Source organism: Cetorhinus maximus, chromosome 12 (genome assembly GCF_964194155.1).
Source record: "Cetorhinus maximus chromosome 12, sCetMax3.hap1.1, whole genome shotgun sequence".
Lineage (NCBI taxonomy): Eukaryota > Metazoa > Chordata > Chondrichthyes > Lamniformes > Cetorhinidae > Cetorhinus > Cetorhinus maximus.
In genome coordinates, this window is record NC_135890.1 from 47,286,172 (window position 1) to 47,312,952 (window position 26,781).

The window sequence follows — 26,781 nt, forward strand, 5'->3', positions numbered from 1 at the left end:
ATCCAGTTCCCATATGTTAATGAGAAGGACTTTGTGGAGTTAACTGGGCTTCGTCATATCCTAATTCAGTGCTTAGATCACAGCAGAGTGGTTCACCTGGTTTTATTCTTCCTATTCTTTGCAAAGGTTTGATACAACAGCATAGCTTCAGAGGGCAGTTATGACCCAACCTCATTGCTGGGGAGCTGTGGTCAAACATAGGCCAGATCAGGTTCTTTCCTCAATTGGGTTGTTATGGCAATTCAACAGTTTCAGGGTCAATTTATTAATAATGGGCCCTAATTTTGGGAAACTTACCTGCACAGCGTTAACTGCCCACATTCAAAAGGGAAGGTTTGAGGAGCCCCAGACTTTGGGCCTTGGGCCTTATGTAGCGCTGTGTTAGGGGCCCCACAATCATTGGGGTTCTGTAGGAGGAATGGATGGGCCTTGGGGTCTGCAATCAGGGCTTGATGGGGGGGGCGGTGGTACAGTGGTATTGTCACTAGACTAATATTCCAGAGACCCTGGTAATGCTCTGGGAACCAGGATTCAAATCCCACCATGGCAGATGGTGGAATTTGAATTCAATAAAAATCAGGAATTAAAAATCTGATGATGACCATGAAACTATTGCCGATTGTTGTAAAAACCTATCTGGTTCAATAATGTCCTTTAGGGAAGGAAATCTGGTGGTGTGGCCTACATGTGACTCCAGACCCACAGCAATGAGGTTGACCCTTAAATGCCCTCTGAACAAAGGCAGTTAGGGATGGGCAATAAATGCTGGCCTAGCCAGCGACGCCCACATCCCATGAACGAATAAAAAAATTTGCAAACCTCAGGAGTACTGTTTGAGTGTAGGACGTAGGGTAGGAAGATCATAGATCTTGGGAATACTTTTGGGGATCAGAAACATTGCACACATAGAGAGTGCTGTTGGGGGTCGGGGTGTACTTTTGGAGGTGGGGGGGAAGGCTAGCAGGTTGGAGCTGGAGGGGGATCGAAGGGCTTCAATGTTGCAGCTGTGCGTGGAATCCAAGATCTGGGGACCTGGAGCAGCAGTAATATAGTAAGTACTTAGTTTTTTTCACTTATAAGGGTTAAGCACTCCCTCAGTGCAAACCAACATTGCAACAGGGACCAGAAAAAGGTGTTGGGTTCCCTTATTTGTCTATGAAATGAACTAACGTCTACTTCCGATATGGGTAAAGGATGTCTCTTGTTCGTTCTTTAGCAAGACAGTGCCTGGTGCAATATGAGGCAGAAATGTGTGCATTCACATCAGATGCTCCTTTGGTCACTAAATGGTGTCAGTAGCGCCCAAACAATTTCATCCTGGCTTTGAATTGTCCAGAATTCTGGATTACTGTTCTAATAACATAATCACTGCATTACTATACTATACTATATGGATCAATTTCAGTATGTATAATTATGAAACATAATTTCTAACTTCACCAGGTCCATGGTAAACTAAGCTAATTACCATAGCTTAACAAGTAAAATATGCTGTAAATGCTGTAAATCTGAAATAAAGAACAGAAAATGCTGGGAGCTCAAATCAAATCAATGAGCATCTGTGGGACAAAGAATCAAGCTTCTGGGTTTTCCCTCCCTGGTTGTTCTTTCCAGAGATGCTGACTAACTTGTGTGTTTCCAAATTTTTCTTTTTTACCTTAGAGTGACATTCTTGTTGACAACTCTGGAATGTAGAGTTATAGAGAAGAAAGGGACTTAACAATTAGTCACAAAACTGTAATATCTTTCATAGTATTATTGTAGTCTTGTTGGCATGAGTGTGGATGGTTCTGTCTATGTGACTGGTTTAATTGAATTAGAGTCAGATAGACTGCAAAGTTGAAATTATCAAACGAGTTAGATGTAAAGCAGACCTTTTAAAATGAAAATAGACAAGCGAGGATGAGGGTTCCCCAGATAAGGTGTGAATGAAATTTGCATTTTTAGATAAGTGAACGAGTTGTTTCATTTTCAAAGGGATGGTAGGATGTTTACAACTAACAAGGTAAGCAAGGCCAAGCAGTATGTTTATTTTTCCCAAAGGTACTGACCATATTGGCAACATGAAAGATTTTTATATTATGGGAAAAGTAAATTTCCGAAGAAATGTAGAACTATGGGATTTTACACATTAAAGAGAGAGAAACATATATAAAGGAGGATGGAATGTTATGTGTGGGGTGGCCACGGTAAGTTATGAAAGGACATCATGTGAAACAGCCTTGGGAAAAGCCTCTATCCACTTTTGTAGAAATCTGCTGTGTCCAATAACTAAAGTTATGTTAAAAGAACCTTTGGAATTCCACTATCGAGTGGGTGCATGTGGTAACCTGCTGGATTGCTTATGTAAATTTAAAATCTAATTTGGACTGTTGCCTTAAAGTGGGGGGGCGTAGTTGTGAGGCAGGTTAATTAGGAATTTGGGGATTTGTTATAATATTAAGTAACTGTAATCTTATGTATGTGTTTGAATTCTTTTATTTTGTTAATAAATGTTTTAATTTAATTTTAAACCCACTAAAGTTGTTAGTGGGATCACTACTTCTGAATTCAGAGCACAAATCTTCTCATAATAAGTACAAATTGCAAAACCGTCATGATAGTGTGGCCAAGTTTCCCTTGTGGATTTGGTCCACCTGGCACATATCACCTGCCACATCATAATATATGTTATATCTTATAGTTTATCTGGAGCGAATAACAATACCTGTTTGTAATTACAAATGTTAGGGTTACAGAGAATTACAATAGTTTTACTAGGATCTCACATGGAAGAAATATTATTTTGGACATTTAGGATCATTTTTGAAACTTTTCTTTTTAATTCAACTGCATATTGAAAGAGCAAGAATAGGCAAAGGCTAATTCAACAATCTGCAATAGAGAGCCTTGCTCAACTGTGACACAGTTTGAAGGCTGGGCTGTTATAGCTCTTGTTCTTTGACTTCCACCCAATTGATCAAGGCTTCCTTGTTGGGAGTACAGATTTACTGAACGTACCCTGATATAGATAATGTAGCTTCTACTATCTGCATATCTATAAGGCTATTGTTTGGGTGAAATAGATCATCAGTGCATATTGTAGGAGAATGAAGTAGCTTGCCAGTAGATATGATATTAATTAAGGTATAAGGTAACAGGAGGGACTTTCTGATCTGCATTCAGGTGGTTAAGCCATGGTAATAGGAGATGAACTAACCAACCTCGGGATACACAGCTTATTCTGATCTGACTAATTTTCCTAATTGCTTCCAGATATCTTTTGAAAATGAAGAAAACTCTTGGTTTCCTTTTGAATCAAAATGACACTGCTGCACCAGATGGGTTTAAAGATAATGTAACAGAGGTGTCCCTAAAAGTAGAGACCTGTGTCTCTTATATACAAAGTAAAGTAGGTGGTGTTCATTTGACATAGAGAACAACTAGTGAACTTGGGGAACAAAGCTAAAGGGATGTGATTACAAATGGAGAAAGCACTTACCTCAATATAACTTCAAAAGTGATAACTTCAAACTTAGACCTCTTAATTTATGCAATAGAAGACTATTTGCTACCGTAAATCTAGTGCTTAGTTAAAGCATTCAAAAAAGAAAACTACCTCAAGTTACAAGTTCATGGCATAGTCCTCCAGAATTGTAGGATATATATATTCTACAGGATGGTAAATGGTAATACATGAGTTGCGTGGCACAGTGCAGCTAGGTGATAGTGTATAGTCTTGTGCATGATTATCCCATGTGCTAAATTACCAAACTCAGCTACATTGCAGTGGCAAAGTACCCAGTGGGGATGGTGCGGGGTGTGTGTGTGTGGAGAGTGGGAGGGGGGAGGTGGTTGTTGGGGGAGGGAATTGGAAGCAAAGTTACTTCAGAATGAGGATGCCCTTGTGCTCCTTGAGTGGAGACCTAGAAGCAGGTGAGCTGTCTGCCTTTTAGTTGGGGATTGTGCCCAGCAAGGAAAGAGAAAGAAGTAAATACTCAGCTTCACTAGCTATAATGTTCAGAGTTTATTTCTTGGCCCTCCAATTGGAGCTCCTGTTTACTGAGTCTAATTTTCCCTTCTTTGAGTCAAATGTCTGTCTGGTAGAAAGGACGTGATGAGCATGGAGTTAAACCCAGAATAGTATCTGATTCTATCAACTCTACTTATTTATCCACATTTAAATATACTTATGCTGTCCATGAGATTATAATGCAAGATCTATTATGCCGCACTGCAACAATATTTAAAATAAGACACAATCCAAGTTGGTGCCTTGCTTACATGACCAAGGCATGCGACAATCTAACTATCTGTAGCACCAGAGGCTGCAGCTTGACATTTGCTGATATCTTAACATACTTGTCACGCTAATCAAATGAGTCAAGCATTACATCACTCAAGCACGATGAAAGCATTACTGCTACTTCACTTACTATTATTATGAACTTCACAACGATAAGTGAAGCAAAATATTTCCTTAATGAGAATAAAGTGGATTGGATACCTTATATCTGAATAATGAGGGCTAGGGGTGTTTAAAATTTGGAATCTCTAACTCCTTCTTCCTTCACTTGGTCATGGTGACAGTACAGTCATTATTTTCACAGAGCGCTTGTTTCAGGAAATCATGTGGCTGTGTTTACATATCTGCTCATGGATTAGCCACTTGGCCAAGCTCCCAACTGGCAGCAGAACAAGGGGAGTGCTGCTTGACTGAGCTCTTCCTTTAAAGTTATTTTTCTGACTTTTTTTATTCTTAGAGGGAAGAGGTAGTCCATTGCAGTAACATTTTGGAGTGTTTTATTTATAATGTTGGATATCTCAACTAAAAGAAATTGAAGGAAAACCCAATTTTAACAATTCTGCCTTGCTAGAAAACACCTCCACTGGAAATGAAGGAACCTTAAATATCCCAGTAGATGCCAAGAGTTAACAGTATTAGAAACCCCATAATTGTTTGGTAATGCTTCAAGTAACGCTATTAGTGTGGTAACCAAAATGAAGGCTTCTAATGTCCTTCTTAGGTTTTCCACACAAGAAAGTGTGATACAGGATGGATTGCATGATTTCCCATGCTAAATACATTAAATATCTAATCTAAGCATACAGCCAATGCCCTGAGCAAGAAGCCACATTTGAAGAGAGCGCACAACAGAGGTCACCAATTTCTCCTTCAAGTATGAGTCCCCACTGAAGGCACAGGACCTCTGAATTCATCTTTTAGATTGGTTTCATATCCATATTTTTCATCCTGCACTTAACCAAAATAGCCCAGAGACTATTTAACTAGCCGTGTTGAATTAAATAAGGTGCATTCAAGACTTCCAAAATGTATTGAAACCCAATTACCTCTCTTGGGATTTAAATTGCATGGGTCGGCATGTATCTGCTTCAGGTCAGCACAGCCTCCATTCACCTTCCAAGAGTTCCCAAAATTGACCGTCTCAGTTTCAACAAGTCCAGATGGTGTGAGAAAGTCGTCACCTTGATTTCCATTGAAATTTCCACACAAACCACAGGTTGTACCTGTGTATATGACTCCCAGCTAAAGAAAGAAGACAGAAGTTAATTCAGTGCTAGAGCAATGCAAAATCTAATATACATCTGCAGGTTTCAGGATGTACCTTCAGATAAACCTTTCCGTACCCATCCCAGTCAAACTGAAAATCTTGATCATAGGTCACCCGAACTGACAACAGAACAGTGTGCTGAATACGAAGAACACCTACAAGAAATTCATAGAAATCAGAACGAACGTAATTAGATAAGCAACAATGTAATTCTAAACCAAGTATTGCTGTGGAAAAACAACCATCTTTCCTTTTGTCTCTAAGTGAGAATTATAGTCATAGAAATTTCACATAGCCATTCAGCCCTCTGTTCCTGTATTCGAGTTAGCGTTTTCAAATGTTTTATTTCCTTGTTTTGTGTCATTTTTTATGAGAGAGGTTATGGCAGGAAAACAGAATTCTTCCCCTTCCACACATCTAATGTCAGTCTCATTGCCGGTTTACCAAATATTGCAATATTTATAAATTGAATGACTCGTGAGCACCTTCACAACTGTGAGTGTGATTTGCTGACACCTTTGCACTGCTATTAACAAAATTATATGCTCACAGATGCACAGGCGCGACCTCTGCAATTTTGCTACTACTTCAGAAAGACTTGGCAGAGCTGATCACCCGGTCGCCTATTAGAGAACCCGGAGGAATTTCATTCCATTGACATCACTGGAATGAGAATCAGGTAACTTCTACAAAGGGTGCATGATCTATTCCAACAGATTACATCTCATGCTTTTGAGGAAGAAAATTTACCCCAGTGAAAATTGAATGAGCAGATGAAACTAATAATGCATGTTGTGTGTATATTTTAAAAGGGTATAGCAACAAACAGCCTTCAGGATGTGCATACAGACATCTGTAACAGTGGCCAGACAAGTTGAGAAGGCTGTTAAAAAGGCACCGATAATGCTCGGTTTTTGTTGAGGTTCATCCCGAACTGATAAGATTGAAGGGAGATTTGATAGAGATGTTCAAAATCATGAATGGCTTCAATGGGGTAAATAAGGAGAAACTCTTTCCAGTTGCAGAAGGGTCAGCAACTAAAGGAAGCATTTTTAAGGTAATTGGTAAAATTAACCAGAGGCAACATGAGAAAAGAAAATGACATGAGTTGTTACGATCTGGGTGTGCAGCCTGAAAGAGTGGTGGAAGTAAATTCATGATAACTTTCCAAAGAAAATTGGATAAAAGCTTGAAGGGTGAAATTTGCAGAGTTATGAGGAAAGGGCAGGAGAGGGGACTAATTGGATAGATCTTTCAAAGAACCAGCGCAGGTATGATGGCTGAATGGTTTTCCTCTCTGTTGTATCATTCTGTGACTTTATATAAATATGCTTTGCATATTGTTACATCAATGTTTTGATGTACAGCAAATGTATGAAAGAGCATAATACTGTATTAATTGAATACAGTATTTAAATGAGTGAGCTATTTATTTATTTATTCATGGGATGTGAGCATCACTGGCTAGGCCAACATTTATTGCCCATCCCTTTGAGAAGATGGTGGTGAGCCACCTTCTTGAATTGCAGCAGTCCATGTGGTGTAGGTACACCCATGTGCTGTTAGGGAGAGTGTTCCAAGATTTTGACCCAGCAACAGGGAAGGAATAGCAATATAGTTCCAAGTCAGGATGGTATGTGGCTTGGAGGGGAACTTGCAAGTGGTGATGTTCCCATGCATCTGCTGCCCTTGTCCTTCTAAATGATAGAGTTTGCAGGTTTTGAAGTTGCTGTCTAAAGAGCCTTGGTGAGTTATGCATCTTATAGATGGTACACACTGCTGCCACTGTGCATCAATGGTGGAGGGAGTGAATGTTGAAGGTGGTGGATGGGGTGCCAATCAAGTGGGCTGCTTTGTCCTGGATGGTGACGAGATTCTTGATTGTTGTTGGAGCTGCACTTATCCAGGTAAGTGGAGAGTATTCCATCGCACTCCTGACTTGTGCCTTGTAGATGGTGGACAGGCTTTAGGGAGTCAGGAGGTGAGTTACTCTCCACAGGATTCCTAGCCTCTAACCTGCTCTTGTAGCCACGGTATTTACATGGATAGTCCAGTACAGCTTCTAGTCAATGGTAATCCCTAGGATGTTGATAGTGGGGGATTCAATGATGGTAATACTATTAAATGTCAAGGGGCAATGGTAAGAATCTCTCTTGTTGGAGATGGTCATTACCTGGCACTTGTATAGTGTGAATGTTACTTGCCACTTATGAGCCCAAACCTGAATATTGACCAGGTCCTGCTGCATATGGACACGGACTGCTTCAGTGTCTAGGGGTGCTGAACATTGTGCAATCACCTGCAAAATTCCCTACTTCTGACTTTATGATGGAGGGAAGGTCACTGATGAAGCAGCTGAAGATGGTTTGGCATAGGTCACTGCCCTGAGGAACTCCTGCAGTGATATCCTGGGACTGAAATGCTTGCCTTCCAACAACCACAACCATCTACTTTTACGTTAGGTATGAATCCAAACAGTGGAGAGTTATCCCCCTGATTCCCATTGACTCCAGTTTTGCCTAGGATCCTTGATGCCACACTCGGCCAAAAGCTGCCTTGATGTCAAGAGCAGTCACTCTCACCTCACATCTTGAGTTCATGTTTATCCATGTTTGGATCAAAGCTGTAATGAGGTCAGAGCTGAGTGGCCTGGTGAAACCCAAACTGAATGCACTTATACATCCATATTATGCCATCTGCTGTCATTACAGGGCAAAGAAAATTGAATTGAATACTAGCTGAATTGAAAGCATCCGAGAATAAACATATTCCCCGCACTTGAAGCAGGCACTAGTGCACATACAGGGTACAGACTGAGCATGGGTGGGCAATGGGTAACTGTGATAGGTTGAAGAGACTTCACTTAAATAGAGCTCGAGGTACAGATTAGAGCCCTTGCTTTGAAATGAGGTTAATATAGAGGCATTGCACTCAGCAGTAAGTTGCCTCTCTACAGATAGAACTGGAAAGTGATTGGGGAAGTCTGGAAGAGTTTGAAACCCAGTTATATGCAAGTGAGATCATGGGGAAATATTAGTCTACACTGCAGTTGGTCATGGAGCATGTGACAACTGCGATGGTATCCCATGTGCAGGTTTACTCAAGCTACACGCATAACAATGGTACCTTTCTTGAATGATGCCACTGTTACTATGGGGGCTTTATCTCACCTGGGGATTAATTACAGACAACAGTGACAGAAGCATTTCAAAATCTCACAGCTGCACATTGTTCTACTCTCATACCAATCAGTGAGCAGTGACCATGCCTAGAACACAATAGAAGGAAGTTGGCACTCATATTGGCAACTTCTCTGTGCCAGTCAGTGCCATCTCAGGAATCACTGAAGCCAAGTGGCCACAGCAAGAGCCTCCTGGGTCTGATGCAGAACCCAGAACTTCAGTTGAAGGTACAAATAGAGGTTCTTTATAACTGCTACTATTCGGCATTTGGATTTGCAGTCAGCACCAGTGCAGTTAATAAACTAATTACAGCTTGGGATTCATTTGTCTCTCAATGACTTGACTGTTTCTGTTACTTATTAGATTCATCGGCAATCTCATATGTATCAACCTCTACAAGAAAAACATTCAAGGCATCTCTATATTGAAATATCAGTAATTCTTTCCCATGTAAATTTGCTAACTCAGAAATCGCATAATGGGGCTAATTTTAACTCTGCCCATCCAACCAGGAACCAGGAATGAACCTGAAGTAACCTGCCCAATTTACCGGCCCTGATTCCAGTGCCTTTCTGCAGGTTGCAGTGTCAACCAGTTTCTCTGAGCAGGCGAGTGGGAACCCGGCCGATATACAGATCGGGCTTTGATGACATCAGTGGGACCTGACTGCAATTTTAACCCAAGGCCTACGCAGAGAAACTGTTGTCGTTTTCTGCCAGATAGTAGGTGTGATTCATAAGTTAAGCTGATTTTTCTTTTTAGTTTCTTTGGTGCGTTAGGAGAAATAGGAGTGCTCCTCTGAATCCCACAAGGAGACCATGGGCATCCCCTGCTCCCCGGCTTTCCTCTTCAACCACAGGCCTTCCTGGTGCCCCCTTCCCAACCTCTTAACCAAGTGGCTGTTCCTTTAAGTCACTGGTGCTAGCCACCTGAAACCCCCATGCCTGCCTGGTGGCCAGCTATCGCATCACACCAGGCTTGGGCAGGTACCTGACTGCAGCTGATACAGATCAGACCACAGAGTAAAACTCTTCCTGGCCTCACATTGCAGAGCATATGAGGATTAGCTGTTAGCCTCCATCCCTGTGGACAAAATTCCCGCCAAGAGTTTTATTGGCCCTCGCGTCTCCTACCCTAAAGCTACAGCCTGTAAAGGAGTGGGGAGGGGCTGGAGGAGAGTCGGGCTGGAAGTGATTAGGGAACCCAATGGATGGCTATAATGGAGCAGGGTCTGTGAAGGGAATTGGAGTAGAAACACCCCATATAGATATTGGAACACTTATTATTGGAAGATGGAAACTGAATTTCTCAGGATTCAAACAACAAAAGAAAACAAGACAGGCAGAGGGGAGTAAAGCAGGAAGAAGCCTGTTCTTTGTTTTAACTACTTCACTTTTCTTTCAACCAGTTAACAAACTTGAATAGTAACTGAAAAGGTTCCTTCATTATACAGAACACGCAACCTCTTATAATGCATAATTAATATAGGTAATAATTCAGTGTAAACCTTGAATTAGCGGTGGCTGTACATCCATGCCATTCACTGAAATTCTACCGCCATGTTTAAGTTTTATAGTCATGTTGCCCAGCTCTTGGAACTTCAGTGTAGCTGATCTTACACAAACTGCATCTGGGTCATCTGCACACTGGAAAGAGAGGTTAAAGTACTGAATATTGTTGCTAACCATGAGCATTGTTTAACATTAAATAGAGTAAAATGTCTGCCTTCAGTACCTGCACTTTCTCAATGAAGACTGAAAATGTGTTTTCTTCACAGTCCTTAGCTAGTAAGTACTGGCATGTCCCACTGAAGGTGAAATACTTATCATCAAAACTCTTAAAGTGTGATTGTCCAATGACAAAACATTCCCCTATTGCAAAAACATTAGATGTTATACAACATTGGTTTGGCTTACCAACATAATACAGATTGTGTTTCATTTGAAATCAATGTTTATATTTTATTTACTTAATTTATCTCAAGTGCATTGGTACTCATGATTTGAAAGTGGTGGAGCTTTTTATTCACCTCCTACAATTGGTAGGTTCCTATAGTTCAAAATTGGCAATACCTGACCATTTCTTCTTGGTTTATCTCATCTACCTGGCCAAGTTTTTCATCTGTGCATCAGCTTGGCTCTTCTGAGTCAGAAGATTGTGATTTCACAGTCAAGTCCAAGATTTAGAAGCATAAATTAGACATGCATTCGGGTACAATGCTGCAATGCCAGAAGGGCTCTCCTTTTAGATGAGAGGTTAAATCAATGTTTTATCTGTTTCATTGGGTGTAAAAGATCCCATGACACCATGAGTATGTGTTCTTGCAGTGACTTAGTCAACCTTTCTTCCTCAACCCACACCACCAAAAACAGATTCACTGATCATTCATCTAATTTGCTGCACAGGGCTTTGTTGTGAACAAATTATTTTCCTGCCTGACATCAGTGATTGTACTTCAAAGTGAGCCATTGTGTATTTGTCCAAGTGTGAGGGAGGGGGAGAGAGAGAGAGAGATTGTATAGTAATTATAGTTTTGGGATTTGTAGGACTGTAGCTTTAAGAATAATCCTGTGTTGTATGATCAAATGATCTGTGCAAACCAATGTGTTAACAGCGTGGGGAACATCTACAGGAAAATTCTTCTTTAGTTATGGAGTTTGATGCACGCATGCTGCTGCTGTCACGTAAATAGAAGTTAAATGTGTCCAGCAAGAAAAGTTGCCTGGAAGATAAACTCTATAATAAACTGGAAATGAGGATAAATTAGATTTGGTGCTGTACCTCGCCCAGCGACTGTGAGTATCTAAGTTCGTTAAAAATAAAAGAAGATACTCATCTGAAATGCCACAATTTGACAGAATCAATCCCTTTGAGCCAGCCACAGATGATTGGTCTCAATATATAGAACGTCTTGAGTTCTTCTTTCAAGCAAACAAAATTTTGGGGGAGGCAAAAAGGAGAGTGATTCTCCTGAGCATTTGTGGGAGCAAGGCCTACAGTTTAATTCAAAGCTTGAAGGCCCCCAGTGACCCAGATTTGAAGACTTTCAGTGAATTAGTAAACCTCGTTAAGGGACATTTTCAACCCAAGCCCTCAGTCACAATGCAGAGGTTCAGGTTCGATTCACAGAATAGAGCCCCAAGGGAGACAATTGCTACCTATGTGGTGAAATTAAAACAACTAATGGAATATTGTGATTTCAGTGAAACTCTGAATGACATGCTCAGAGATCGTTTATTATGTGATGTGTAGGAAGACACTATTCAGTGAAGATTACTGGCTGAAGTGATTCTCGATTTTAAGAAATCGTTAGAAATAGCGCCAGTGATGGAAAGCACTGTAAGGGATTCCCAAGAAATTCAAGGGGCGCAAAATGGCACCATTCTCCTTGTTGGGTGGGAACAGTGAGCCAAAAGTGGAGTGAAAAGCTGGGACTCCACCATGAAATGGGAAACAGCCCCCGCTAACCGAAAATGAGAGGAAACAGCTTAGCAACTAAATCAAAAAATAATTTTCATCAATGTGAAAACAATCAGTCATCTAGCAATTGGCAATTTTAAAAAGTAGAACATTACTTTTGTCGCAGAAATGGACACATAATGGGACAGTGCAAAGCGAGATTTAAACAGGCCTCCAAACAACAACCAAGTCCAATGAAGTCAATAGTGTAGAAGAGCCAGAAACAACCAATTCTGACACTTATTCATTATTCAAGGTGAGAGTTGGGAAGACAGAGCCAATATTTGTTACAGTGCAAACGAATGGTAAACCATTAAAAATGGAACTAGACACGGGTGCTTCTACCACTGTAATAGGTGATCAACAATTAAATTTGTGACAAACATCTGCCAAGTTGAAAATGTACACAGGCGAAGAACTCCAAGTAAAAGGTTTCACCAGAGTAATGGTTCATCAAAGAAACCAAACAGCACATCTGCCCATGATGGTATTAGAAGGTAGAGGACCAAGCCTTCTATGTGGAAATTATTTGATGGAAATTAACCTTGATTGGCCAGTGAGATTTCAAAAGGAATCTGGAAGAGTTCCTGTCTTGACAAAGGAACAAGGCAAGGTACTTCTAAAAGAGCTTGGAGAGTCCAAGGATCGCAACAGAGTAAAAAATGAGTGTGTAAGGATCCAGCAACCTGAAGAAATGAAGACTGTCTTCAACAACAGCATGGAAGAACAGCAGAAGAAACCGAAAGAGACTGCTGAATGACAGAGTTCAAGACGAAGCGAGTGAGCTTCGTAAAGAAAAGGAAAACCTGTTGAAAGATCTTCACACACTACAAGATTCCCTCAGGTCAAAGTTTGTGCCTCTGAAAAATTATAAAGAGAAACAAGAAGAATTGAACGCCTCTCTGAACAAACTGAAGAACCAGTTGGCAGAGAAGATGCAGCAATGTTCAAGTTTCCAGGAGGAAGCCAACAGATACAAGAAGGAGACAGAAGAGCTGAAGAATTAGCTAAGTGAAGATAAAAAGGCTTTAAGAGCAAAAGTCATAGAACTTTCCAAGATGTAAGTAGACAATGAAGTCATGGGTAGCTCAACTATTGAACTAAGACAAGTTGAGATTGTGACTGAGAGAAGTCTGGCTGACAGTGAAGTCAAAAAAAAGGCCGAGACTAAATTCTGTGGTAGAAAGAAGACCAACTTTAAAATAAATCATACTGTGTGGGATTCAGCATTGCTCAACATCCTGATTTTGTGAATCATTCTAGAACTCTGGATCAGAGACGACCCATGACTGTGCCATTCGTTCACTTGCACCACCGGAATTACCATACACGGACACTAGTCAAACACAAGTCAATCCAATGGTACAAGTACCAGTTTGCACCATTTGCTTACCCAGGAGTTCCGAAAATGCCTCTAACTTTTTACCAATGCACCGTCTTCGGACAAGACTAAGCCTCATACTTCCCAATTTGGAGGGGAAGGTGGAGAAAATTCAAGAGAACCAAAAAGTGACTCGTGATTTGCATAGTCGTGAGTGACAGTTTACTGTTGGTGAAGCAGTCTATGTAAAGAATTTTGGTGGAGGACTGAAGTGGTTACCTGGTAAAGTAAGTTCTGTGACCAGACCATTGTCGTGTCTGGATCGCCCGTAAGCATGCGGATTATTTAAGAAAAAGAGAGATACCCCCAACAAAGTGAGTTTCTACCTGTAACCATTACTGAACCAATGGTTCCAGTTGAAGTTGCTCAACCAAGGACAGACATGCCCGATGTCTCTGTCGGAGTGGAAGACACTGAACTGCCTGTACCTAATGAGGTACCTGATATTAATGCAGTTCCAGAGAATGTATTTCCTACAAAGAATCGGAAGACATGGAGCTACGATGTTCCACATGGATCAGGAAACCACCTGAAAGACTGAACTTGTAATTTCATGACCTATGTAAATATTGTAATGTCATGAGATAAATATCCTTGTAAATACAAAATGTACAGAAAACTTAGAGGGGAAGAGTGTAGTAATTATAGTTTTGGGAAAGGTAGGATTGTAGCTTTAAGAATAATCCTGTGCTGTAAGATCACATGTCCTGTGTAAACCAGTGTGTTAGCAGTACGGGGAACCTCTACAGGAGAGTTCTTTTTTAGTTATGGAGTTTGATGAACGCATATAGTTGCTGCTGCTGTCTTGTAAATAAAAGTTAAATGTGTCCACCAAGAAAAGTTGCCTGGAAGATAAACTCTATAACAGAGGGAGAGACACAGAGAGAGAGAGAGAAAGAGACAGACAGAGAGAGAGAAGAAAGAAAGAGACAGGTCTGCATTTATATAGTGCCTTTCCCAGCCTCAGGAAAATCTAAAATACTTTAGAGTCAATGAGGTGCTTTTGAAGCGAGGTCACTGTTGTAACGCAGGAAAGTGTGGCAGCCAATTTGCACACAGCAAATTCCTACAAACATAATCTGTTGCAGTGATGTTGATTGAGGTGATCTTGGGTGCAATTAAGGCACGGAACTAATTTCTTGGTGATGCCTTACATGAAGGCTTTCGCTCTTCAGCTAGCTTTTTCAGTTTATGTTTGTACATGTGCTTGTCATAATACAGGTGTAGGTAGATCTATGCAAAGTATGTAATTTTGTGAAAATCTATTTCAGCACCACAATTAGGAAGAAATCAGATGAAGGGATTAAGAACAATCCCAACCACTAATGTGTGTTTTTAATGCTGTTCAGACAACAGAGTTCAGCACATATATTGGTGACTACAAATGAGACATTGAGACATCTTCAACTGGAGTCCGGGGGGGTGGGGGGGAGCAGTGGTGGTGGTGTGAGAGGATCAAATGAACAAACAACTGTGTTCAAACTTCAGGTTATTAGCCACACCTAATGTAGTGTTTCTTTTTAAATGACCTTTCTAGCAATTCTAACAATTCTAAAACAATTAAGTATGGATATTTCCTTTACCAATTTCCTCCCATCCTTCTTTCCTATTTGGGACCTAGGTTACAGGGAATTTTCAAGAAAATCTGACCCTTGTAAATTGATCTGATTCTTATTGTTACTGTTTTCATTGTATAATAAGGTACACACCTGGACACTCCTCATTGGTGCACTCCCATTTTCCGTGGCTGCAAATGCTGTAAAATAAAAGTATGACCTTAGGAAAATACAGAATTGGTGTAAGGAGATGAAAGTTGATGATAACATTATTAAATTGGAATTTCCATTTAAGTTGATTGGCAAGGTCTGATTCAGGCATTGTGCAACTTGGAGATCAGAGAAAAATAATCGGGTAGTGCAATATAGCCTCAAGATGGGCCTTGTGTCTCTGCACCCATTTGCCCTCATTTACATCCAAACATTGAACATAAAAATAGAGGAATTTTGGGACCTAAAACTTCACGCATCTTACAAAGAATTAAAGCACAGGAGGTGTCCAATAGGCAAAATATGTCTGACAGAAATATTCATGCTGCTTTAATAATCAAAGCACTAAAATCCACTGTAAGTCATTAGGATGATATAATAAATTGGTATCTACAGTATTTTTTTTTAAATGACCTTTCTAGCAATCCCAACAATTCTAAATCAATTAAGCGAGGATTTTTCCTTTACTTTGCCAATTTCCTCCCATCCTTCTTTCCTATCTGGGGCATAGTTTCACATATCAGGAATGGGAAATCTGGCTGATCTTTCCACTCCATAACTCTGAGGCACTAAGACCAATTAGACTGTTCTTAAATCTGCCATCTGTCTCTAAAATAAGCTATCTTTGTATAGGCTTGTATTATACCTGGCTTCTTCATAATTACTATTGTCCAGCTATAACTAGCTGATTACAAAAGAGTACATGGATACCTAAATTAGAGTAAGCATAGTACCTGGCATATAGGTATTGATATAGGGAGGATAGGTACAAAACAATATAATATGTGTATCTATAGCTAATCATACATTGCAACAGTCTAGGGCAGAGGCTGGGATAAGAAACGGCAGGGGGAATGGGATGGTGCATTGAGTTGGACACTCGCCTTATATATTGCATTTTTGCATTGTTGCTTCCCTATCAATCATTCTGTGCATGGAAGAAATCCCTAATTCTGGGTTTCTGCATTTACATTCAATCCCGACTGAGTGAAAAATCCATTTTCTTTTTTCTGCAAATGTCCTTTATGAAATTGACTTGTATAGTCTCAATCCAGCCTTTAGTGAACAAGGCCTTACAGTGCAAAACTACCTGTTCCAAATGAAAGTTTGCTGTCGGTACCTTCTCAAGTTCAGTGGGGTCAATCACTCCCTGAAAAAGCAGCTCCCACATCCCTTACAAAGTGGAGGTGACTTACACTGCCCAACATCTATTGATACAATAGAGTAACTCAGCAGATTTAACAATGTTCAAAAGCCCTTGACATACAAACTGGATATCATGGCTTCACGTGTGCTGTTGTATGCTCATCTAAACATTCAGTAGATTATCTGTGCATGTGTTGGCAAGACAAGACTAGACAGCATGTAAACATTTAATTGCTCTGAAGAAGAGTCAAACGGGCTCGAAATCCTGTTTCGAACTCTGTTTCTCTCTCCACAGATACTGCCAGACCTGCTGAGTTTTTCTAGCATTTTCTGTTTTAATTCAATCACTACAGCTTGTATTGATACAATAACACAAGATAACAAACATGCTATGCTTCCCCACTTTAGTGGCTCATCTTACTTGACTAGAAAAGCTTTTACAAACCTTTCCTGCATCCTGATCTTCTCAGGCTAGATAAAATCCTGTCCTAGCAGCTTTCTGTTTTAAAAACCTGCCTGTAAATGTGAATTTTTGTCCTTACTTTATTGTTCGGTGTTCACAACCAGTAAAAAAGCTAACCCTGTTGAACACCTGGGGCCGGGGACCTTCCAACTCAATGGGCAGGATTTTCCCCTCGCCAGGCAGCGCCCGCCTGCTCTGCGCAAATTTCTGCTCATTGGGTGTGAGCTGTTTATTGACTGCCAAGACAGACTAACTACTGTTATTGTACATTATCTCAGTCTTGGTAAAATACCTTCAATGCCCAACACATTAGCAGTATGACCAATTTTCATCTCAGTGTGATTTTTTTTACACCTTTTTAAAAATGCATTGTTTAAATTTAATTCTCTTCCAAATCCTGTGTATGGAAGAAATCCCTAATTCAGCACCACTCTGCAATCTGGCTCAGAAAAGGCACATAATGACTGGTAGGGAAGCAAAAAATATATAGTGGGCGGGGGAAGAAGGTGGGGGGATGTTTTTCAAAGCTTGGGGTACTTTTCCAAGCTTCACCCAGTGAATAGTGAGCAATGCCTATTTGGCACTCGTTCAATGCTTCCCACAGCTAACTTTTCATTGGATATCATTACCGACTTTAGTTTCAATACTAACCATGCATGGCAGTCCTGGGAGATACTTGAACCTGGAGGGTACTGTTTACCCATGTGCATGCAGGAACATTCTGAAGAAGCTACGCAAGTGTCCCCATCCAGTATTTTCCCATCTGAAATCCAAACATTGTATCATAATGCATAGAATATTCAAGGAATACAGTGCTCCTGATAAAGGTCTGAAATGTAATAGGTAAAAACAATCACCTTCACAAGTGCAGCCGTCCATGCATTTTTCGTGACATAACTGATTGATATTCAAACTCCTGCATGTTTGTTCACAGGCTGGCACACACGCTTGATATTCCATCCTAGTCGGACATTTCAGGACTTTTAAAACAAAAAGTGCATTTACATCAGACAAAATAAGTTTTTTAAAAATTGTGGAAAATCACCACTGCTATTCAACTAAATGAAGTATGGTGAGCTGATACATTAGCATATTTTACTAAGTTTCCACAAGATCATTAGAATTAAGGCTAAAGATCTCAAGAGGGATTTTATGCCAGTGGGATTTTACAGTCCCGTCAAAGTCAATGTACTTTTGAACAGCTCGCTGCATTTTACAGCTCCACCCCCGCTGCGACAGTGCTGTAAAATTCCACCCACCATTTCTATTTGGATAGGATATTTGCTTGTAAAATCTGCCATTTGGGACTAAAACTAACTGTTGGAAAACGGTGTTCCTTGGTGCACTTATGTATTTTTTAGCAGAAATACCATCGTTATAGAGACTCACATAAACTAACAATCTAACCTGTATTTGATTAGAGCGGCTGAATTAGAATGACTTCAGTTTTCAGATCTATTTCAAGGCTGATTTAGTTTCCCAGTTTATTAGTAATAGTGACAATGTGTGCCTGAATATTGACCCTAGAAAGTAACTTAATTGTACGGAACCAAGTAAAGGCAAATAGGGATAGCAATGTGAAATCTAAAGCATTTCAGATCTCAAAAGGGGAATATTTAATAATAAAAGGAGAATATTAATAATGGTATCACAATCATAAGATAAAATCATAAGACATTTACAAAGGAAAATATTCATTCTGTACTTACCACAATCACTTGCTGTAAACCAGTCATTGAGGATTAAGCCTTTCTGAGCACAGGACCTTGCATATTCCAGAAATGCTTGACAGTGACATTTATTTCCTTCACAGTGGCATGTATCATCCTCACAACTAGCGATGAATGGATCTGGATCCACGTGATCAATACATTTTCCAAATATTTGGCTTGTTTTGAGCATTCTGCACTTTTCAATGATGTTCTATGTCCAAATAAAAGTTCATTTTATTAGAAAATTATACCTTCTCATTCTCTCTCAAGAACACACCCACACACACTGATTCTTTCTCTTCCTTTTCCTCAAGCTATTACCATTATCAGCAATTAACCAATTTTGAATGCAGACACAGCAATACTGTGACAAAAACTAACACTATAGTAAGTTAGAAGCTTTATCACTGTCATTTTAACTGTATACTTCAAAAATACTGTGAAAATTATAAATATTAGGGACAAATTTTCTGGATCAGAAGGAACCCTGTAATGTTTTTACATCAGTGTGTTTAGGTCAGTATTCCCGAGCGTCGCATTAACTTTTTCAGTAGTAATAATTCCATAGGCTGAAAAAGTCAATTTAAGGGAAATTCAACTTAGATTAGAAAACAGACTTCCATAGAATCATGGGTATATTAACTAGTGAAAAAACAGTTAATTAAAGTAAGTTCTGTTCAACATGGAAAAAATGTATATGTGTGAATTAATATATATCTAAGAAGATATAATCCTTGACTGGCAATTAATAATCAACCTGACTCTTGCGTTATGGTCTCTGTCACTTCCCAGTCTTGTTTGCACAGAACAGGTAAGGGACAGGAGAGAGCAGGGGAGTGGGTATCAGATCACCCTTTCAAAGAGCTGGCACTGGCACAATGGACCGAATGGTCTCCTTTTGCACTTAAAAGGTTCGGAAATTCTATATCTTTATTGAAATGCTGAACTCACATTCTGTATTGCCTCAGAAGACATGTTGCAGGTTTTGCTTGGAGAAGACACTCTGTTGCATAGCTCCTCAGCATCATGCATTGCCCAGGAGTTGGCAAAATCATAACTGTTCTCCACCTGAAAACCTGTAAGAAAACGCAATGGTTTTTATCATAATTTGAACTTGAACTTCCTGAGGTTTATCACTTCAGTCCTGTTATGACAAATAGGCAATTGAACCTTTCCATTAAAGAGCTAAACTTAAGAATCTGATTACTATTTCTGGTCAAACATGTCACCCATTCAATGTTTGATTCTTCCAAAAAAAGTCATCTCACTTTAATTCTTGAACAGTGCAAATGTGACAATTTACGCTGGGCAATCCACACAATTAAAGCTAATTAGAAAGTGAATATGGTCTTCATTAATCTCTTAATGATTCATTTCCACCCTGTTTAAGTTTCTCTATTGTTATTGCAAGTCCTAACTGTGCATTCTTTCTGAAACTGTCTTTTGGCAACAAAGTGATGTAACCTTGTCTAACATTATTTTAGCTTTGCTCATTTGCAGCATTCTTGCCTGCTGATCAGAAGATTGTGGGTTTAAACTCCAATCAAAGACTTGAAAATATACTTGGTTTTTACGCCAGTGCAACTTTGAAAGAAGGTACACCATTAGTGGTGCCATCTTACGGATGGGACATTAAACAAAGACCCACCTGTCTGTTTATGTGAATGTAAGTGACACCATGATATTATACAAAGGAACGCAAGGAGCTTCTTCAGGTTTTGGCCAACAACTCTTATTCAATCAACGCTACCAAATAACAGATTAACTGGTTTAATGGCATTATCTGTTTTTATTTCAGATAATTTCAGGTCATTATCTCATTTACTATTTGACGATCTTTGAGTCTAAATTAGCCGCATAACAACTGAGGGCAGTTAAGAGTCAACCACATTGCTGTGGGTCTGGAGTCACATGTAGTCCAAATCAGGCCATTACTAAACCAGATGGGTTTTTAATGACTGAGACTAGCTTTATATTGTAGGTTTATTAACTGAATTTAAATTCCACTAACTGCCATGACAGGATTTGAACCCAAGTACCCAGAGTATTAGCATGGGTCTCTGGATTACTAGTCCAGTGATATTCCCACTACACCACTGTTTTCCCAGTCACCACATTTGTGTATTGGTAGATTTACTAACATTGCTTCTGTAGCTGCACATGTACCTGGGTACTCAATTAAAAATTAAATATGTCTTCTGTTACAAAAACAGTGTTTTACTTTGGATGACTGCCATTATCTTTTGCAAGCTGGAATATGACTGCCTCAACAGAATGCCAGTATTTGCAGTGGGTGAGGGCCCCCAGAAGTGTATCAATATTTGCAGAGAACCCGAGGACAGCGTCAATGTTTTCAAGGGATCCCCAGGAACATGTGAATATCTGGGGGAAATCCTGGGAATCTGTCAATACTTGCAAGAATCTCTGGGAATGTTCCAATATTAACACGGGAAAGCTGTAAGCATACCAACACCTTTAATGAGTGACTGAGGAGTGTGTCAATATTTACAAGGCATGCACAGAATATAAAAGTTTACAGCAGGTCCCTAGGATAATGCTATTACTCCCAATGGGTTTCTACTTACAAATCATAAAGCTATTAATGTATATATTTTGGAAAATATTTTTCTTTTAGAATAGAGGTTTAGCCTGCAGGTGTGTCTTGGTTGATTTAAAGTGAGTTAGTCTAGGTGCTTTGATGTGTACTAGTTTTGATATGTAACAGAGGTAGCGTGCATTTGCATTTTTTAAATAGAGCATTCAAGAAGTAGGGTGAAAATTTGACGCCCATCTAGCAGCTACCAAGCAATATGTTTATATTACTAATAAAATTGGTACTATGAAAGGGGTTTTATTGTTATAGAGGTTTAGTTCAGAGGTTGTTGATACAATGAGAATTAACATTCAATGGACAGTGGTAGGTATAACAAGACAACCATTTTGGGTGTGTAGAGCATAAGAAATGTGAGATCAAAAGGCAGCTCCAAGCCTCCAACTAGCTCCACAGGAACCAAGTGAAAGAACCTCATTTTGAATTCGTAAGGTAAAAATGGTTTGCCTGGTGTTTGCTTAAGTCTATGGGTTGCTGTTACCTTAATGGAGATTAGTTTGGGAATTTGTTAAAAGTTAAGATAGTAGTAATTTGTAGCCATATGTATATCTATTTTAACCTGTGCAAATTAATAAAATGTTTCCTTTAGTTTAATGTAAAGCCTCGAGAACTGATGGTCTGATTCCTGCATTTAGAGTCACATCTCAAACATACACTTAAAATTATAGGTTACAACGGTTGTTTAAAGTTTCCCTCTGGGATTTTTAAATAACTCCTCTTTACCAACTGCACCAGTCATAACAATTAATGATAACTACATTACCTTCTTGAGTTATGTAATCATCTTGAGGAAAGTTATTGTAATTGCCACAAAGTCCGCATGTCCGACTAAAATATTTTTTCGACAGCATGATGACCACATTTCCACTTGTGTCGATCCTAACTGTGAACCCATGTTCATCGCTTGATATGATATAGAAACCTGCTTCTGTCCCTATAAACACCCCGTGGGATGCAAACGGCAGCAAGATCCTAGCAAAACAGCAAAAATGGACTTAAGTCTACACGCAGCATGAATTGCATGAACGTTATAGTTGTACTTGAAGTGGTCTCTGGAGTGGTCTCCTGTACTGGTATGCAATCAGCATATACTCAAAGGGAGGAATTTTAACTTAACCCACCCATCGCAGAAGCTAATTAGAATGGGTGAAATACTGGGTTTACACACAGCCCAGTTTTAATCTCTTTTGAAGTCCAAAGAAGACTTGTGTTTACATATTGCCTTGTACGACCATCAGATGTCTCAAAATACTTTACAGCCAATGATATACTTTTTGAAGTGTAGTGACTGTTGTAAAGTAGAAAACACTGCAGCCAATTTACACACAGCAAGCTCCCACAAACCGTGATGTGATAATGGCCAGATAATCTGTTTATGTGATGTTGATTGAGGGATAAATATTGGCCAGAACAGGGAGAGCTCCCCTGTTCTGAGCACTGTACCCAGAGCTGGGACACAGTGCCCAGAGCAGCAGCACAGGATTGCAGCTAACAGGTGAAACTCTTTCAAGTTATCAACAGTCACAGATTGCAACTCTTTTGAGTACAATCACAGTTCTTGGTTTCCGGGAGTGGGACATGAACCCACAACCCTCTGATTCAAAGGCGAGGGTGCTATGAACTGAGCCACAGCTGACCACCTCCAGAGCAGCAGCACTGCATCTAGAGCAGGCACTACACTAGTTTTCAGATTTTCTGTAGGTTTTACCTTTTTTTCCTCACTGACACTTCTCCTTTTAAAGTTATAGTGACTTCAAAGTATTCTCCCAGATACAAAGAAATGCTTTTCCGTTTTCCAGCCTGGTAGTTACCTGAAAAGTACAGGAGCATTGTCGTTTATCAAACATTACCACAAGAAGTTTGATTTGAATGTCAATCGCGTACCAAATTTGAATAAATTGAAATCTAATGTTTTCAAGCGAACACTGTGATGGAATACCTAAAAGAGAGAACGAGTTTTTGAAGCAGTCGCCGGCCAGTTTGTAGCTGCAGCTTCCTGGAAACTCGTAAAAGTTCCCATCGAAAGTCTGGATGCGATATTCACCAAAAAAGCTGCAGCGGGCACCTTTGCTCGATTTGTTCTTGACCTCGGTGGATGATGATTTTCCCTGTCCTGTACCACAGACACAATAAGAGCAACTCGTTATTCAGTTTCACCTTAGCATACTGGTGACCTATTAACTGCTCAGGATTTTCATTGTTAGACATAAAAAATTCTTAGCCCAATGCACCCAAGGAATTGAAAATAAAATAGAATCACTTAGTTCAGCGCTGCGACGGTAAAGGCCTGATTTAAAGAATTAGGCAATTAGTATCAATATGATGATTTACATTACTTAAGATCAATAATCTGCAGCACTCAAAGTTGAACGGCTCTCAGTACCTTGAGAATGGGACATCAAAGTGAAGACAAGAAGCAGAGATAGAGACACCATCTGTATGAACCACAGAGAAAGACAATTAACAAAGCTCCGGTTAAAATCATTGTGATTTCCATTTCTCTCCCACCCTACAAAAATAAATGACTCAAACAAGTAATCTCATTCATTTCCCTTTTGACTTGCTCGTCTGTCCTATTTCTTTAATGTTGCTGCCTTGAGTTATGTTTAAATATCCCCTCATTGAACGCTGCCTGCTGCCCTGCACAGGACTGAGAGACAAGAAGTAGTTACCTTGGCTCCTGCTGAGCACGATTTGGGGAGACAGACAAGGTCCAAAACGATACTGACTTCAAAACAATGTTAAATCAACATGCTCTGAACTTCAGGAGGATGAGCTCCAAGACCTGTTAAGTGCCTTCTTAGAAAAACAGTCCAATTTATACAGGGCAGGAACTGTGGAATAATCAACATCGAAGGGGGGGGGGGAAATCTTTGCACGTTACATCCGTTAGTAGGATCACAGTTTCAGACTCAATAGAATCTGTGCAGTGTTAATTGCCCAAAAGGAAACAGTGGAAGGAAATGGGATAAAACACGCTGACAGATTTACCAGAATTTAAAGAATCAGCGAGCTTCTAAAGCCTAGATTTTTTTTCTCGTAAACTCTGTAATGAAACTGTGTGGTATTTCACACTCTGAATAACTTTTGTCAGGGACTGTGGTAAGTGCTTTGATCCTTTACCTGTGAGAGGCTTTCTTTTGGCCTTCTGCAGAGGGTCTGACATTTTATTGTTTGAAGCATAATTTTTATAGAGCTCATTATAATGTGGACAGAAAGAATGTGCAAAAAATAATCCTCTGATCCCTTCACAGGGCTACAATATTGATGGGAAGACATATCATTCTTTATAAATTTGATCATATCCGCAAGATTGGAATGAACCTCCGAAGAACAGGGATTTTGGGTACTGGAATGAGAATGGAAACAAGGGAAGGTTTCCCCAAAGGGAAATTGAGCTGGATTTTTTTGGAACGCTGCATCCCCTGCCCCTCACCTCAACTAAAAAGTTGGTCAGGAGCACACCTACCAAAATGTCAGCTGCCCCACAGCTGCTTTAGGCTCGAAGTACATTAATTGGCTCAGAGCGAGATTACTGCCCCCATCTGGGGAGGATGTCCCACCTTAGAGAGATGCTGGCTAATCCAGTTGGCCAGCAGCCCTGTGATTCCCACGAGCTCCAGGTTCAAGCGGTGGCCACTGCTGGGACTACAGGCAATCTCCAAAGAAGATGAGCTAATGGAGGCCGGACTTCACTTAAATCTAGTGTATCGACGGAGTCTGGCTAGCAGACCTCTGCAAAGGGGTTGGGCACTGCTTTGGGGAGACCAAGGGAGGAGGGTTAAAGAGGACAGGGTTATGACCTTGGTGGGGGGTGCCTCTGATGGATGCAGGGGATCTTCAAAGAATGTTCTCCCCATTGCCAGATACCAGGTCACCCAGTAAAAACTGCCAGGCTACCCGTCTGGCATGGGCCTCCTCCTACCACGGTAAAATAGCAGGAGGGGTGAGCTGAGGCCTTTAAGTGACCATTAATTGGTCAGTTAAGGGCCTCAATAGGCCCAAGGGTGGGATAGCCATCTGATGCCTGCACTACTCCCTGTAAAATGGGGACAGGTCGGGAGCAGATGGGAAGGCGGCCGTTAGGCCATGTGCTGCATTTAATGAGCCACTGCAACTTCAAATATGGATGGAGGGGGGGGGTTGTAAAATCCAGCCCTTTGTCCTTACAGAGAAGGTAAATAGATCAGGGGTGGAAAAATTAAACTAATATCACTAGGAATGGGGAACGTCTAGATTTGAGCCCGAGGAGGGGGAGTGGATGATTAATAAAAGGGGAATAGAAGCTGAAAGCTTGGCTGAAGGAACAAATATTAACAGAGGAGAAAGAAACAAAGAGATGGTGAGAAATAAAAACACTGTTATCGAAGGGGCAAGTAATGTCAAAACTATTTTTTTATTCATTCACTGGATGTGGGCTTCGCTGGCTGGGCCAGCATTTATTGCCAATCCCTAGTTGCCCTTGAGAAGTTGGTGGTGAGCTGCCTTCTTGAACTGCTGTAGTTCCTGTGGTCAATGCCCACAGTGCTGTTAGGGAGTGAGTTCCAGGATTTTGACCCAGTGATAGTGTAGGAGTGGTGTTATATTTCCAAGTCAGGATGATGCGTAACTTGGAGGGGAACTTCCAGGTGGTGGTTTTCCCATGTATCTACTGCCCTTGTCTTTCTAGATGGTAGTGGTCATGGGTTTTGAAGGTGCTGTCTAAGGATCCTTGGTGAATTTCTACAGTGCATCTTGTAGATGGCACACACTGCTGCTAATGAGTGTTGGTGGTGGAGGGAGTGAATGTTTATGGATGTGGTGCCAATCAAGCGGGCTGCTTTGTCCTGGATGGTGTCAAGCTTCTTGAGTGTTGTGGGAGCTGCACTCATCCAGGCAAGTGAGGAGTACTCCATCACACTCCTGACTTGTGCCTTGTAGATTGTGGACAGGCACTGGGGAGTCAGGAAGCGAGTTACTCAATGCAGGATCAATAGCCTCTGACCTGGTCTTGTAGCCACAGTATTTATATGGCTAGTCCAGCTCAGTTTCTGGTCAATGATAACTCCCAGGGTGTTGACAGTGGGGGATGCAGTGATGGTAATGCCATTGAACATCAAGGGGTGATGGTTAGATTCTGTCTTGTTGGAGATTGTCATTGCCTGGCACTTGTGTGGTGAAAATGTTACTTGCCACTTATCAGCCCAAGCCTGGATATTGTAGAGGTCTTACTACATTTGCACGTGGGCTGCTTCAGTATCTGAGGAGTCGCAAATGGTGCTGAGCATTATGCAATCATCAGTGAACATCCCCATTTCTGACCTTGTGATGGAAGGAACATCATTGATGAAGCAGCTGAAGATAGTTGGGCTGAGGATACTACCCTGAGGAACTCCTGCAATGATGTCATGGAGCTGAGATGATTGACCTCCAACAACCACAGCCATTTTCCTTTGTGCTAGGTACGACCCCAACCAGTGGAGAGTTTTCCCCCTGATTCCCATTGACTCCAGTTTTGCTCGGGCTCTTT

The 26,781-nt window shown here is 40.5% G+C and overlaps 1 protein-coding gene across 1 annotated transcript in view; it reads right to left on the bottom strand.

The window, feature by feature from the left end:
- vwf (von Willebrand factor) overlaps nt 1–24,083 on the bottom strand; it is a 119,283-nt gene extending 95,200 nt beyond the window's left edge. The window contains exons 1-14 of the mRNA XM_078553539.1: nt 23,945–24,083; nt 23,656–23,707; nt 23,212–23,385; nt 22,981–23,083; nt 22,036–22,244; nt 19,613–19,737; nt 18,659–18,872; nt 17,807–17,929; nt 17,601–17,712; nt 15,284–15,330; nt 10,469–10,605; nt 10,242–10,380; nt 5,607–5,707; nt 5,332–5,527 (exon numbers count right to left, since the gene is read on the bottom strand). Of these exons, the coding sequence (XP_078409665.1) occupies nt 5,332–5,527; nt 5,607–5,707; nt 10,242–10,380; nt 10,469–10,605; nt 15,284–15,330; nt 17,601–17,712; nt 17,807–17,929; nt 18,659–18,872; nt 19,613–19,737; nt 22,036–22,244; nt 22,981–23,083; nt 23,212–23,385; nt 23,656–23,707 (1,732 nt within the window). The 5' untranslated portion in view covers nt 23,945–24,083. The remainder of the gene's footprint in view (nt 1–5,331; nt 5,528–5,606; nt 5,708–10,241; nt 10,381–10,468; nt 10,606–15,283; nt 15,331–17,600; nt 17,713–17,806; nt 17,930–18,658; nt 18,873–19,612; nt 19,738–22,035; nt 22,245–22,980; nt 23,084–23,211; nt 23,386–23,655; nt 23,708–23,944) is intronic.
- Nucleotides 24,084–26,781: the final 2,698 nt, after the last annotated feature.